This window comes from Cuculus canorus, chromosome Z, assembly GCF_017976375.1.
Source record: "Cuculus canorus isolate bCucCan1 chromosome Z, bCucCan1.pri, whole genome shotgun sequence".
NCBI classification, from domain to species: Eukaryota; Metazoa; Chordata; class Aves; order Cuculiformes; family Cuculidae; genus Cuculus; species Cuculus canorus.
The window spans coordinates 48,614,134-48,630,218 of NC_071441.1; the positions used below are offsets into that span (position 1 = coordinate 48,614,134).

At 38.4% G+C, this 16,085-nt stretch overlaps 1 protein-coding gene across 13 annotated transcripts in view; it reads right to left on the minus strand.

Moving 5' to 3' along the window:
- Nucleotides 1-2,441: 2,441 nt before the first annotated feature.
- Nucleotides 2,442-16,085, minus strand: part of ELAVL2 (ELAV like RNA binding protein 2) — an 89,112-nt gene continuing 75,468 nt past the window's right edge. For 10 of the 13 annotated variants that reach the window (XM_054055224.1, XM_054055233.1, XM_054055229.1 and 7 more), the window contains 4 exons: nt 10,416-10,569; nt 8,320-8,545; nt 5,576-5,614; nt 2,442-5,135 (listed from right to left, as the gene is read on the minus strand). In XM_054055224.1, the coding sequence (XP_053911199.1) occupies nt 4,805-5,135; nt 5,576-5,614; nt 8,320-8,545; nt 10,416-10,569 (750 nt within the window). In that variant the 3' untranslated portion in view covers nt 2,442-4,804. The remainder of the gene's footprint in view (nt 5,136-5,575; nt 5,615-8,319; nt 8,546-10,415; nt 10,570-16,085) is intronic. The other 3 variants (XM_054055230.1, XM_054055227.1, XM_054055221.1) reach the window with 1 other exon arrangement.

Sequence of the window (16,085 nt, forward strand, 5' to 3'; positions counted from 1 at the left end):
TTTACAGCGCTTCCTCAGTTTTGGTCAGTTACTAGTGTAGGCAACAAGTTAAGCTTTTCGGATTACAACTCTTCACCTCAACAGCACATTTCCCATATTAGCAGAGTGCACCTGTTCCACCTCCTTTCACCAAAAGGTTCTATCTCTCCCTCTGCTTTGTTTTAAGCCCCTTGGTCCAGATGACCTCTGATGTGCTACCCTTATCTGATCTGCTGGCCCAAAGCATTGGTCATCACAGCAGTAGTTTTGCAGACAGATACTTTTACAGTAAAGTTTAATTAGGAAAATTTGAGCGTAAAAAACTCATAGGTGCATTCTTCTTGGTTTTCCAATGCACACACTGAAGTCCTGTAATCAAAATGCCACAACTGGACAGACAAATCCCAACGTAAAAGAAGGTACAAGCAGTCAGATGAACAGTACTGACAGGCATGAAATAGCACAATTTTACCCATGACGATTTCAAGTTGCATTAATTTCTCAAACTATTAAAAAACCCTGATACTCAATGCTAATCATAAAATAAAGCTATACTTTTTTTTTTTTTTTTACATTAAGTCCTAACTTGTTGCTGCTTTTCAAGATTTAAGTCATCATTCCTACACATTCAGCCACCTTCATGCACTGTTTGAAGTGACAATACAAAGGAAAAGAGATATTAAATATCAGTCAGACCTCCTCGGCAGTACAAGTAACAGTACCCGACTTCTTTGTATTCAATAACCCCTGGGTGTAATGCAATGAATACACACCATGTACAACCACAATGGACCGCTGTCTGCTTTAAGAAATGCATCTTTTTAATTCACACCAAGAAAACGCTTTTCTGTCAAAGGCAGGCTCTTCCAGACATCAGTGGGAAGTGCACCCATCATGGCTGGTTTCATTGCACACACCTTTCGCAAAAGACCACACAAACCTCAAGCCTGTTTCTGTGGTAACGAAGCCCTTCAACAAGTGCCCCAGCTTACACTTATGCCCCCCAGTTTACAGTTCACCCTCTACCAGGGTCATGCTCCCAGTTTATCTACTACTGTTAGTCCCACACAGAAGTACAGACTTTCAAAAGTAATTAGTCTTCCTCCAAACCACTTGAAGTAGTTGAATATTTTCTTCCTCAGCTTTATCACAGAACTTTAATATAGTAAGAGAAGTACTACCTGTACATAAATTTCCATCATATTCCCTTAACTCATGAGCTCTGACTACCTAGAAGTTCTCAGCTACATATAATCAAATCTCTATTTTTCAGTACTGACCTTTCCTCCGGGCAACTACAATTGTAACTGATAATATATATTGTAGTTCCTTGACTGCCTGCTAATCTGCAACCAACCCCCAAACTATAAGCACTTTTGATTTTAAACTGAAGCAATTATGTAAACACATTTTGTCCTCATTTCCATTTAACTAAATAATTCAATCATGGCCAGTTACACTGTCCTCAAATTGGTTTAAAGTAGAGAACTAAAACTATCCTTCCATGAAAGGGTACAAGCAGAATACATAGATGTCCCTGCTGGAATACAAACTCCAAACATAGCCCTCTTTTATGCACCTTTCCATTACTCAGGCCACCAACGAATATAACTACTTAAGAAGTCATCAGTACACACATTTTCTCTAAGTGAATATAAAGACTCGTTTTGTTAATACTGGTTGTCTTACATCTTGAGGTACTGTTATCTGTGATGTTCACTGCCTTATGATCCCATCATCCAATAAATTCAGCTATCATGATAACGTGATGGGAGATGCTCCACATAACCGATGCTACAGGGTTTTATATAAAAAAAAGAATCTCATCGTAAATATGCAAGAGAGAAAGTCAAAGAAAATAGTTAAAAATACTGCACTTTTGGAATTGAAGTCACACTAGCGGAAATTCACTCCCATTCAACTGAGCAAAGCAAATTAATTTAGGAGTATATGTACTTTAAAATGGGAAGAGACAGCTGACTAATTTTTAAAGAATTTGTTCAAGAGCTGGGGAGGCAAGTGAGCAGCAAACTAAGGTTAACTGAATATCCACTCAATTAACAGAGCCCAGAAATTAATGCAGTAATTAAAAGGCAAATGGACACTGCAATAAAGAGCAAATCCTCCCCTCTCCTCTGTATTTATCCTAACACATTAGGGCATTAACCTAGCTACACAGAACAGCAGTCTGTTAGACAGACAGCAAATTAATTTTTACTGACTGTGTGTAATGACCCTCACTTATTACATCAGCCTAAGCATTGAGTCATTCTTCTAACACCAACTGAAAAGACTTGACACTAATTCTAATACAACAAATATGGTACACGCAACTCCTTCTAGAACCCTAGGCGAAGTCAAAAGTAGCTCAGAAGCTTTGCAGGAATCTTTCAGACTGCTTACCCGTTGAAGCAGAGGACAATATGGCAAAAGACCTGCTCGTGACACTGTTTTCCCTTCAACTTTGTTTATTGATGTACTGAACATGAAAAAGTACAAAGGATCCAAACACAAAAGAAAACATGTACAACCTCTTAAATACTAAACAGAATATATTTTCTATCCCAACAGATGTGAATTAAGTCATACTATACAACTTCAAATAAATACCAGCCTTATATTTTACTAAGTGCTCTGATAAACTGTAAAGTGAAGCCCAATTTACATGCCTTCTCATCAATGCCATTAGTTGCTACAGTAGTATAGGAAAGAAGCATGTAGCTACTGTTTTCCCCACATTGGAAAGTTTGTGGTTTCTATAGTATATACAAATTAATGCAGAGGATTAGCTTTAACAACCTAAATGCACTAAGAACAAGGAATTGCTCAGGAAGCCAATTGATTTTAATAGCATTGAGTGGGTCAGCATGAAAACTCGCTTATTCACTTTAGCACGCACTTCACAGTAGATGTACTGTACTATACTGAAAAATTTATAACTACAATTTAAAAGAATATGAACCAAAAGCAACCGCAAAGATAGTGTACAACTATGTTATGCATAGAACATTGCTTTTTCTAAGGGGAAGCATATGAGCATCTCAGTTTATACAAAAAGCAGGACGTAACTACAGTTGTCAGTGCATCCTGGTGAAGGCATTGAACCCCCAGCTTTTTTTAAAAATTTAATTATAAGCTAGATGCTAATCAGAAAATATTCTGTATTTTTTCCTTAAATTTTTTCAATACATGGCAAAGACTTTTCCTATTTCCCCAAATAGTGATTTAACATTATACAAAGTCAAATTTAAACAGCATACAGGTATTTATGGGTTTTGTATGAAAAATGTAAGGAAATTTGTTCAAAACCTATGTTTATACTCATTTTTACCACAAACATATTTATAAACGAAAATGTAGCATCACCATAAACAGCTGAAGCTAGACTATGTACAGACAAAAATAGCAACAGATCTGGTGCACTGTAAATTCAAGTCCTCAGGACAACAAAAATTAATAAGCAGACCTCAAGTAACAATGTTAATGCCATTTACAAAGGAAAAACTTATACAAAAACATTCAAAATTGAACACCACTTGGCAGGTAACTTAAATAAACTGAAACTGAAATTAGCTGAAAGGTTCAAAACTCAAGGTCTTATTTACATTACACAAAGCTCAGGTGTTAGCCTTGAACATAACTTTCAAAATACCTCCAAATATACCCAACTCGGGCCACTTTTGCTGATTTGTTACTACACAAACCGTGCTCAATGTCTTATCTTAAGACAAAACAATTCTTCAAACAATAGCTAGTACATCACTAAACACCATGAGCTCTATCTGAAGGGAATTCTTTAGGAAGAACAGATTTTTTTTTTCCCCCATCTCTCAGTATTTTAAGTTTCCTGCTTGCTCTTATAGTCTTTTTTTTAATTTTCACTTGTTTCAAAATCACAAATTACGTGAGCCCCCTATCACTTAATAACCAGGATGATCTAAGACTCCACTGATGATGACAAAAATGAAACCAACAGTGTATCCCATTGACTCTACTTCTCAATACAAAGGTCTCACAAGCATTTCTACATCATAAATCTTTTCTAAATTTTCCCCAACAACTGCAAGTTTCCTGGTAAGTTTTAAAAGCTCACTGGGTGTCATATGAAGAGATTTCTCAAAGTATTCAAGTCAAAATATTTGTTCCAGGACCAGTAAAAAGTTTCTCCAAATTTTTTTTTTTTTTCTATAAAAATAGATGCTTTTTTTAAACCCACATCAAAGAGGCTTTTATCTCTTTGGCAAGGTACTGCTTTACGAAAAGTTCTCCAGTATTCTTACAATAAGCTTTTATAATGTGTACCCATTCCCCAACCCAAATGATAATTACAAAATAAATACTGCTTATAACTTTATAAATAAACGTAAACTTCAAATACTTTTCTTGAACAAGAAAACAGCAATGCATTATAATGTAAATTAAACACAAGGCAAATCAAGTAGTAACAAAAAAATCCAACTTAAGTCTAACACAAAGCCTCAATGTTTACGGATAGGTTAAAGGCAGTCATGTAAAATGAAAACTTCTTCCCTTAGCTGAAACATTTTTAAAAGGTCCACCTTCTTCAAAGAAGGCAATAGAGTATGCATTGTGACAGGCAAAAACCCTGTACCGCTTGTGAATATTCAAACACAGAAGTTATTTAAGAAGTTTTAATTCAAATATTAGCAATAAAAAAATCTCACATATTCTTAGGACGCTAAGTAGTCATTTTATCCCCATTTCCACACTGACATACAACAAAGGCATTTACTAATGCATAAAGCGTCTTGTAAATTGCCTTTGTTGTATAGTTTTCATGTATTAATGCACTGAGAATAACTTATTAGGCTTTGTGCGTTTTGTTTGTTTTGAAGGAGACCTGCAGTACTCTGTCCCCAAGGCGGTATCCATTCAGGCTGGCTATTGCCATAGCTGCCTCATCATAGTTTGTCATAGTCACAAATCCAAAACCTTTGCACTTGTTCGTGTTAAAGTCACGGATGACCTTCACGTTAGTTACTGCTCCAAAGGGTCCAAACATTTGCCAGAGGATACTCTCATCAGCATCAGGGGCTAAGTTGTACACAAAAATGCACCATCCAGTTCCTGCATGTCCAGGGATATTAATTCCAGCCAAACTGGTCATTCCATCAATGGTCATTGGAGGAAACCTACTAAAGAATGGGGGAAACAAAAGAGAATCCTGAAGTAGCTGTTCACAGAATATCCCAGCAAAAGAAAATTCAAAATATAAAAAGAAAACTATACAGGACTTTTCACATCATGTTAACATCACAAGTGTTCTTCCCACCCCCCCTCAACTGCACAAGTAGAATGCAGGAGGAACAGTGCTAAGTCCATCTGAAATGAAGCAGCATAGAAAAACAAAAGAAAACATGCTATAAAAATAGCGAGGATTACTAAGATATTTGAAACAGCAATTCTATGGAACTGCTACAAATGGTTCCTCTCCTCCATGCACAATGCACCAAAATAAACAACTTCAGTTGATATATCAAAACGCAAAAATCCAACATAAAATTTACTGAAAAATTAAAAGAGTTCATAAAATAATTAAAAATTGATTATTATGAATCTAATAGTCCTTTATTACCTCTTCACTCCATAAGCCATGTTGAGCAGATTGTCCAACCTACAATACATTTAGGAAAGTGTTCAGTCTTGAGAAACTTCCATCACTTACTACCTCATGCAAAAGTAAATTATCACCACTTAAAGAGCTGTGGCACCCTATTACACCTGATACAGCGAGTGAATACAAGACAGATGTTCTTGTGCAGTATCCACAACCATTTCAGAAAGTCAACCACTATCGCAAGTTTAGCCTAAATAAAATACTGTTAGCATAACGTTACAAGTCAGCGACCATCTCAGTTAAAATTTTCAGGTCCTTAACTTGGTTTGGGTGCTGACTGGTCTGAGGCTTCTGACAGTTAGCTGACGAGAACACTCAGACAGATGCAAGGCTTCAGAGTAGTAACGAATGTTAGAACATGAACTGCAAAAAAAGATTTTTCCTTTTCCTACTCTTCCAGAATAAAGCGTTTTTAGCATACACTCATATATTAGACACTAAGTTTACTCCATGTTTCTACCTTCACCTTCCCAGAAACTGCTAAACTGTAATATGCAACTACAACTCTAAAGTCCTTGGAATTATCTAGTGAATACCTGGAGCATGCACTGCTTACCAATACTATACATCACATCTCTTAAGTTCCTTAAAGTGCTTTTCTATGAAAATTTCTGCCCTAAAGAAGCTCTGGTTTCCTCGTGGCAAAGTCCAGACATGTGAAGAGAAAGCCTTGTTAAAGGTTCTTGGGCTCCACAAAATATGAGATTAAGTAAAAAGTTACACTTGATTTAGCTTTTAGCTTACAGCTAACTTGCAGATCTGCACCTTACCATGATTTCTCTCCAGTAATTAGCTATAGGATTCTATGAACCATTACTGGTATGCAGAACCCAAACTCAAATGCTGCAGTAGTATAACTACACTCGTGCTCAGAAAAACCCCTTGAAGTAGTATTTAGTTTTGTTTGCAGCTAAGTAAAGGTCTCGAATTACAGAGCATGATGATTCTGCAGCAAGCAGGGTCCGTAGGGTGCAGTGACAAGAAACCAAGCCAAGCTGCTGATCTCATCTCTCTGGTGACCAATGATATGACCCAAGGGAATGGCAGGAAGATGTGCTAGAGGTTTAAGGTGGATATCCAGAAAAGGTTCTTCACCCAGACGGTTGTGAAGCACTGGAACAGGCTCCCCAGGGAAGCAGTCACAGCAAAAGCTTCAAGAAGCATTTGGACAATGCCCTGAAGACACACGGTGTGAGTGTTGAGGCTGTCCTATCCGGGGACAGGAGTTGGACTTTATGACCCTTGTGGGTCCCCCCTTCCAACTCAGGACACTCTATGATTCTATGCTTCTACTTAAGTGAAAAGAACTTCAGGTCTTACCTAAATATCAACTCTAATAGAAGTCTAAGAATTTTTACAAACCACGATAAATCTACCTGAAGTATCAGTTAAATAGAGATGCTACCCCAGCCAGCATCTGAACACAGCTGAGTATCTGGGAACAAGTGAGCTGATGAGAACTCAAGGAGTCAGCAGCCCAGACTTGCCAGGATATGTTGAATGCTACAACAGGCTGTACAATAGTTCCTTCATGATCTTATTTTAAACAACGCACTTGGGTCCATACTGCAAGTGCAACTTCTGCCCCTTTGCTCTGCCTATGGAACAATGGTAAGTCTACGTTTAAACAATTTGCAGCACCCTTCAAATTAACCTTTTATTTCCTAGGGAATGGTAAGAAAATCCACCAAATAATGAATAAAATTGCTTATTCCTTCCTTAAAGGCAGAAAGCCTACTCTAGCGCTGGCCTTAAGACCTGCAGGACATTTACAATGCACAAAGCTGAAAAGCTGAAGAAAAAGAATTTTGAAGCTTTCCTAGAAATGCAGTCTAAAAACTCTGAATGTTTGGCCTAAAAGTGAGTATAACCAATGCAGAGCTTTTGAAATTTGGTTCAGGCTCTTTGAAACAAACCATCAGTTTATTTTATTGCTTGAAAAAATAAAACAGAAACTGTTTGAGTATATTACTGTTTAACACATTTCAGTCACATAGCCCAGGGTAGAAAGAAACCATCAAAATCACTGAAAAAAAAAAAATATGAAGTACTCATGAATGTAGTTAATATTTGCTTAATTTTGTTCTCACCATCTCTCCTTCTCAATACACTAAATATCACAGGAGACTGTACGGCCATAGTTTCAAAACAATGGGAACACTATGCACAAAATGCATGCGGAAAAATAATTGAATCATCTTCATTACAAAAGTCTGTAAAATGAGACGACTAAGTGTGGCATGCAGGACTCAGATAACGACTAGGAAAAAAACCTGAAAGCCATAAAGGAGAGGAAAGATAAGGGGAAGGGAAGAGGAAGCATGGCATCCCACATGGCCAAGAAGAAAATTGAATTGCCTAGGTCAACGTTAACTGAATCAATTTGCGCATTAATCAATGATAATCTAGGAAATTAAAAATAACCTTTAGAAAGGACTTTCTTTTAGTGACTGCGTAGAAGAAACTGACGTAATCTCTGTTTAACTCTACGTTTTTAGATGCTGAAATGCTATTATCAATAGGATGGAAATACATTTTTCTGCTTATAGCCATTTTGTAGGAGCATAGCTGTAGTTTAACATTTGCATGTTTCCTCCACACACAGAGATTTGGTAGTAGGGAAGGGAAAGAGTGGGAACAAAATGGCCCCTGGGAACATATGGCTTCCAGCACAGTTGCACACAAGTATCTATTTAACTTACCTAAAACGTTGAGCCTGCTGAGCTAGAGGTGCAGGATATCTTCTGTTTGGAGAATGGTACAGCTGGGAAAGGATGGCCTGATTGGTTTTTTGGCTTGGATTGTTAGCAAACTTTACAGTGATGGGCTCTGTGGCACCTGGAGGTTTCTGGCCATTCAAGCCTTTGATAGCTTCTTCTGCTTCAATTCGCTTGTCAAATCGGATAAACCCTACGCCTCTTGATACCCCTGCACAGAGTGAAGGTAGCATGTAATAATTCTATCTTGATATAGAAAAGTTAAAGACAAGATGCAAGAGGATCAGCAAGTGTCTATTGAAAGTCCTAGGAACACCACAATTCAGAAATTTATACTGTGGCTTAAATATAAGCATATTAAGGTAGCATTACTGGAACCAATTAACAAAGTTAGTACAGTCAACACTAGCTGCATGCTTTGTTGTAGTGTACCTAAATCCACTTGCAGGCCCCTTGTATTTTGGTTTGTGAATAAACAGACAAGTTAGATGATTGTGCTCACTTGAGAAAGACATTAAGAGATGTAATCTGTTCATACAGAATGGCATTTTAAACCATCAAAGTGACAATGAGCAGGCGTAAGAAAGCTTTAGAGAGTCACATGTCACAGCTTCAACTTTGCATTTTTCACATCAGTTTGTGTCACAACCTTATTATTCATACCGCTTTGAGTCTAGCTCTTCAAAATTACTACGGAGAAGGACGGAAGAAGGCTTAAACCTGAAGAACTGTCTAAGCCAGAGAACTACTATGCACATATCAGGTTCTGAGTACTGAGAACTGCAGTACATATTTAAAAGTTTACATACATTTAGTTATTTGGTCCATTAGTCGAATCCCACCATTTCTATGCATGAATACACAGGAACATACTGTAAACAGGAATTTATTGCACAAAGACTTGAAATCTGACTTGTGAATTTGGTGCTTCTACATGTCAGTATTTGGCCTTCAGCTTTCCTTCAACTGCCTCTATATGCTTTCACTAACTCACTCATTAAAAACCTTTGTATTATATGCCAATACTGAGGTTTCTGTTTGTATCACGGAATTTGAAAGGAGTACATACAAGGTCCTGTACAGGTCAGACAAACCAACCATGGCATGCACAATCCTTTTAAGACCACTTGAAAACTTTATGACCTCCTACAGCTGAAAGCTGTTTGTTACCCATGATGGCATGCAACTTTGAAATGGTGCAACTACTGAAAGAAATCAAGCTAGCTTATTGTTCAAGGAGCAATTAGTTGTGTAAATGAATTTTTACCCTACATTCCTAGTTTTTTTTGAATGATGAGAATTTGTAGAGTCCTGCTTCCTTTGTATTTTACTTTGCACACTCAATACTTCTGTCACATACTTGGCATTTTGTTCTACTGCTTACTTTTGGAACTGGTTTGCTGGAAGCAGGTGAGGCAGCAAATTAAGCTCCAAGATCAGCCATCTGATCCAGCAAAGATACATGCATTACTGACCAAGTTTGAAGAGCAATCATGGAGTGTCACTGACAACCACTCATTGATTAAGACATACCATAACAAGACGACTAATCTGCTAGAGCTTAGTTCTTTAAGGCACTGCTAAGCACAAAACCTATCTGCTCCCAAGGAACTCAAAGTTCATGTTCTTCAGTGTGCCCAAAGTTAATGAAGCAACCTTGGAAACAGTTTTAACAGCAAAAGGGTCTATTGTAATACTAACTTTGCAGAACCAGCTGTGCATTTCTGCATTAAATTGTATTTTTATAAACAAGTGTTTAATAGCATTTCATGAGGTGCACAGGGACTATTTTCACACAGCAGCTTGGAAAGGAAGATTACAGCACCTGTAAATTTATTACAAGCCATGAAACAGGCTTCAAACCTGCACCTTCAGGGTGGAAATTACTCAAGCTGGCTCAGTAAACTCCACAATCTATTTTAGTCCATGCATATTTATGAATAACTGCAGCAGAAAATTGCATTTTCTGGCCTACATACACCTTTCATACACTCTAGAGACAAGACCATTGTACTGGAAGGTGAAATATTTCATAAACTGCCAGTCCAAAAATGACAGGATGTGCAAAAATGCTCACTCACCAGTGACTTGGTCAACCAGAATACGAGAAGTGATAATGCGTCCGTATTGGGAAAAGAGCTGTTCTAGTTCCTTCTGGGTCATTGTTTTTGGAAGTCCACTAACATACAGATTCGCATCTCTGATAGAAGCGGAACTTGGTCGCGCATAGGAAACCTTAAAAAAAAGTAAAAGAAATAGAAATCAAACACTTTAAAAAACAGTTGAAACAAGACAGTATCATTTGTTCTGAGATACTGAAAGTTTTAAGAGCGGCCAGAAAAGTTACTTGCGAAGTTAGTTGGGGCTTTTTTTCGGTGTTGGCTTCTGTGAAAACACTGAAAGAATGCAACAGACCATGCAGGAGAAGCTGACTACTTATAAAGACAAACTGAAGAATACCCAAGAATGTTTTCCTTTTAAATATCAATTAAAAAAATAATTAAAAAATACAAGGGATAAAGATTTCACTTTGGAAAATAAGTAAAAAAAAAAAAAAAAAATAATCAACCACAAAATAGTCCAAAACTCTCAGAGGCTTGCAAGCATTTTTCAAGTGCTGTGCTCTTTATAAATGTGTTAAGCTTGATATCAAATGACACAATCATTCACTACGTCAAGATAAAATCTGCTACATTACTTTTACAGGCCTAAGAACGAACAGGAGAAGTCTGAATGCAACTTGCCTTTCAGCTGTTCAGGATCTTTTGCCAGCTTTTTCACCACCATAGAGTCTTACAACCAAATGTGAAGTAACTGAGTTTCTCAGGTCCTTTTGAGCAGAAGGTTTTTTACCTGCTTACCTCAAAGTGTCAGTCAGACTTTATTTATTTTTTTTTCTTTTAAGATTGTCTATTAGATTCTTCAGCCCTTAGATACATGCTACAAAACAGCAAGTCAAAGAGTTCAACACCTCCCTTTGAAGTCTGTATAACTGGTCTATCCTTATTACAGAAAAGATGAGAACAAAGTATCTGTGCTTGTGGCACAGGACACCACAAAATACTTTTATTTGAGGTTTCCACAGTACAAAACGCAAAGTTAAAAAGGAGCCTTGTGAAATGGTCAGATTTATCTCCTTTCCTCCCTGTACTGCAAGACCAGCCAACTCCTGGAAGCTGCAACTTAACTCTGTAAATCCATCTTTTCCCTAATCCTTTGACATTTCTTTTCAAATCCTCTCCCTGACTCATTTCCATGCAGACCAGCAGACCTTTAAGACTCCTGTGGAAGCAAAACAGAAGAGGCAACTGAGATACAGCACCTCTGAGACTAAACAGAATTACCATGAACATAGCTGTGATCCTTAAGATGTTCTACCATGAAGCTTTGTGCAAGTTATCTTCCAAAGCTGGCTGAAAAGACCTGACCTACAAAACTTGTAGCTAGGTTTTCAAGATAATATGCTATCCAACTCTGTAAGCCCCAGAGCTTTGCTCTTTAGCATGAGAGACACAGAAGAACTAAGGACAACTTAGTGTTGAAAGTGCTTGTCTCCTCCCACATACGCAGCTGGGCACCCCAGCCTCTGCTCCTAGCTTAGATTTTTTATTTTTTTTTTAGTGAAGATGTGCAAATTTAATACTAACAGAAAACGTGCCAGTATTCAGTTTCACAGCAGGAATGACAGAATTTCCCAGTTTCCATAGTTTCTTTCAACTCCAGTAAAGCAGCGCTGAAGAAAATTTTATTCTCCACTAGAGCTGAGCCCACTGAACTAAAGATTACTTAGTCCTCCTTCTTCTACACTCCTCTTATTTTTTTTTTTTTTACTAGAAATACGCACTAGAGAACTGTCAGCAGAATTGCTCATGAAAATTACCACCAAGGTGCCAGGCCAAAAGCCACACACTTTTTAGCAAAAATGGATTCAGTCTATATGATGCTAAACGCAATAAAACCAACCAACCTAAAAAAATACTCCACCAAATACTAAAAAATATTCCTGACATTCAGTCACAGTAAGAATTTACTGTAGACTAGCTGAGAATTGATAGACTCCATCTTCTATTATGACTTCATTTTTGTCATTTAAGACACTCAACATAAGATTACTTCTAGAAGACAATATCAACTAGTAACTGAAGTCACATTCACACAGCAGGACTTAAGTGCCTCTAACCTGCCACAGGAACCCTCTCTGTAAGAACAGGAGAAGTAAAAAGTGATTATGGACATTCTGCAGCCTCATAAGGAATCTATCCATACACTAAGCAGTCCCCTTTAAATTACAGCAGTGATGGAATCTTGTAAACTACTGGAAACAAGACACCAGATAATAAATGCCTCAAGAGTAGTAGTTGTGTTCCTGCACCTGACAGAACACTTTTATTTCCAAGAGGCTTTCACAAGGTAGATGAGATATTTAATAGGTCCTGCAGAAAAGAGAAATCCGTAATTCTGACAATTCTTGCCTATTCTTTAAACATGCATGCTCACAAGCACTTGGAACAGGTTGCAGAACATAAGCCTCAGAAACTCCTTTCAAACAGGATGAAAAAGTCCGTATGAATAGAATACACCAAAGGTCTGCCAAAACCCAAGCTGTGCCATGGTGCTACTGTTTTCCCAGGCTCCAAACCATCCAGACTTTGCTCTAGAAGTTGTACTATAGATGTTGATAAAATAGCTCCATTTTGCGAGCAACTTAATGAAGTAATTGGACTTGCCACCCATGCGAAATGTCAAAGTCATTCTGATTCAACATGTTAAACAGAATAAAACAGAAGTAGTACAATGTCAGCAGAAGTGAGAGGTGTGTTCTTTCATAAAGAAAGAGACACAGATAATCAAAGAAAAGTCTTAAGCCAAATAAGTGACCTGTGAGGCAATGCTTAATACCTGAAATTTCTTTCCCTCATGGTCAATGATGCCAACATAGGCTAGAAGCAAATAACTAATTCACAAGGTCTGCCTCATCCGCAGTTCCAGTTCAGTAGTGCCGAGAATGAAATTAAGGTTCTTCCTTCTTACCCATGTATCACCCTGATGGACCTCCCTGGTGACAACCCACAGCCCAGCAGCACAGGTTTGGTTACCACAGTTCTTAAAAAACAGGCTGATGGAACAGCTTTATAGGTCTGGAAATGATGCTAATTTCCCTGCCCACCATCTCCAACGACTGAAGGATCACCTCCAAGCCAAAGATCCATTCTAGCAAGGAAGAAATCAAGCAAAGGTGCCTGGGGGCTGTTTTGCAGAATCAAACCCTATAACCCAAAATGAGTTATAAAGCAGGTATGTTTATTTCCAGCGCTGGGGTGCAAGGGGGTTCTCCTCCTAGCTTGCACACCGTATAGCTTAACAAGCAGCTACTTATAGTGTAAAGGTATACATAGGTATAAGTGCCTACTACATATTCACCCTATCCCCGCTTCGTATTATAATTAGATCTGGAAAGTTCGTTCCAGTCTTGACCTGCATAGTGCCTCCTGATGGTCGCTGGCCAGGGTCTTAGGGATGAAGTAGGAAGTCTTCCTCGGGATGAATATATTTCTTTTTGAACTTTGCGCAGACTCAGTCTCCTCTGGCTGTTTTCAAACTCCTGAACCAAATGCAGCCAGCCTTCTGCATTCCAATGCCTACTTATCAGTAAACTGCTGCTAGCTAGTTCCTTCATTATCAACTTCCAAGGTCTTCAAGGCGAACAACGCCAAGCTCTAACGAACGCTCCCAGCCCCCTTGTCTGCTTTCACACATCAGGGCCTGCTTGGATGAAAAGTGGTTAAACTCCAACATAAAAAAAAATGTGAATAGGATGTGAAAGGAGAAATATGTAAAGTTGTGTCCAATCATGCATTGTTGATGTTAGGAAAGTTAAAGCCCACCTAGACTTGAAAATGAGAGATCTAGAGTGCAACAAAACAGATCTGCACAAATATATTGGCAGAAAGAGCAAGGCTGGGGAAAACACTAACTCTGTGCAGAACATGTCAGGGAAACTGCTGACTAGGGACACAGAAAAGGACAGGATGCTTAGCACTTTCCCTCCCTTGGTATTTACTAGTACAGTTGACTTTCAGGGTTCCCAAGCCCACAAGAGAGTAGAAAGTCTCGAACAAGGAATACTAATCCTCAGTGGAAGTTGATTACACTGAGGAATATTCAAACTGGACAAACAGAAATCCATACATCCTGAAAGGTTGCACCCACAAGTGCTGACAGAACTGACAGATGTCTTTGCAAGGCAATTCTTGGTTGTCTTTGAAAGGTCATGGGGAACAGAGGAAGTTAAGGAGTGGATGGGAACAAGTATCACTGGCAAGAAACTCTTGCTCTCTGAGAAGATGATTGAGTAACTAATCACAAAAATCTCCTCCAGACACATGAAGGACAAGAAAGTGACTGGAAGCAGTCATCACAGATTTATAGAGGGGAATGTCTGACCAATCCAAAAGTGTTCAACAATGACATGACTGCCTCGGTCGACAGAGGGAAAACAGTTTTTTATCTCAGCTTCAGTAAGACTTGAGTCTTACCCATACTATCCTCACAAAGTGCACATTAGGTACACCCACATGTACTTATGTACATACTAGATAAGTACTGAGTAAATAGCAGTTAAGTGGGACCGTGTTGTAGACTGAGTACTAGCTGAACTGCCAGGCTCAATGGGTTGCAATCAGCAGCATTAAGTCCAGTTGGAGGCTGGTCACTGGCCTCCATCAATGCTGGATCCAACACTGGTTAACATCTTCACCAGTGATCTGGATGATGGGGCAGAGCATACCCTCATAAACTCCACAGATGATAAACTTGGAGGAGTGGATGACAGGCCACAGGGTTGTACTACCACCCAGAAGGATTCAACCACAGAACTAGGCAAACAAGAATCTCAAGGAAGTTCAACAACAGGAAAAGCAGGCTCCTCTCCCTGGGAAGAAATAATATCATATATCAAAACATGGCTGGGAACTGACCGGCTGAGAAGCAGCTTAGCAGAGAACCTTGGGAGTTCTGGTAGAGACCAAGCTGATCATGAGACAGCAGAATGTATCCAGCAGAATGCACCCTCTATTCTTTAGAAGAAGAATTCAAAATAAGACACTAATTCGCAAAGCAGAATTCACAATGCTGGATGCATACTGTCACATATCAAGGACACAAACTCACTCAGAGGGGAAATCCACAAAAAATTTTTGCTAACTTACTGTAAGTTTACCTTGCATTACAGAATTGGTATCTATCAAGCTATAAAACAGTATCAGCAAAACTCCTCTCACCTTTCCTCTGTCGAATGAGTACAAATTCTTTCACACTGGTAGCCAATCCAGCAATGTCTACTGCCCAGGCCTTAGCTGGTAAATGCTACTTGGAAGAGAATTTGAAGTAGCAGTCAAGGTCTATACTAAACACAATTTAAAGACAGCAAGTAAATGAAAATATCTAATCAGTAAATACTCTAACTACAAGTTCAGCTTCAGCATCAAATCTTTTAAATTCTTCAAATGTGTTTACAAGGTATTTTTCACACCTAAGAAGATACTTTCCAGGTAGGGTAATCTGTGATCCATGCATTCTAGTAACTATTTCTGTACCTTAACCAAACCACACTGGAATCTGGGCATATTAGCCACAGGAATGACATACATCAAACTGAAATGAGTACTTTGTTACTACTATCCAAACACTGTCTCTAGCCATCTTGCTAAGCACCAGAAATTCTGGACAGACAAGAAATCTGAAAGACATAC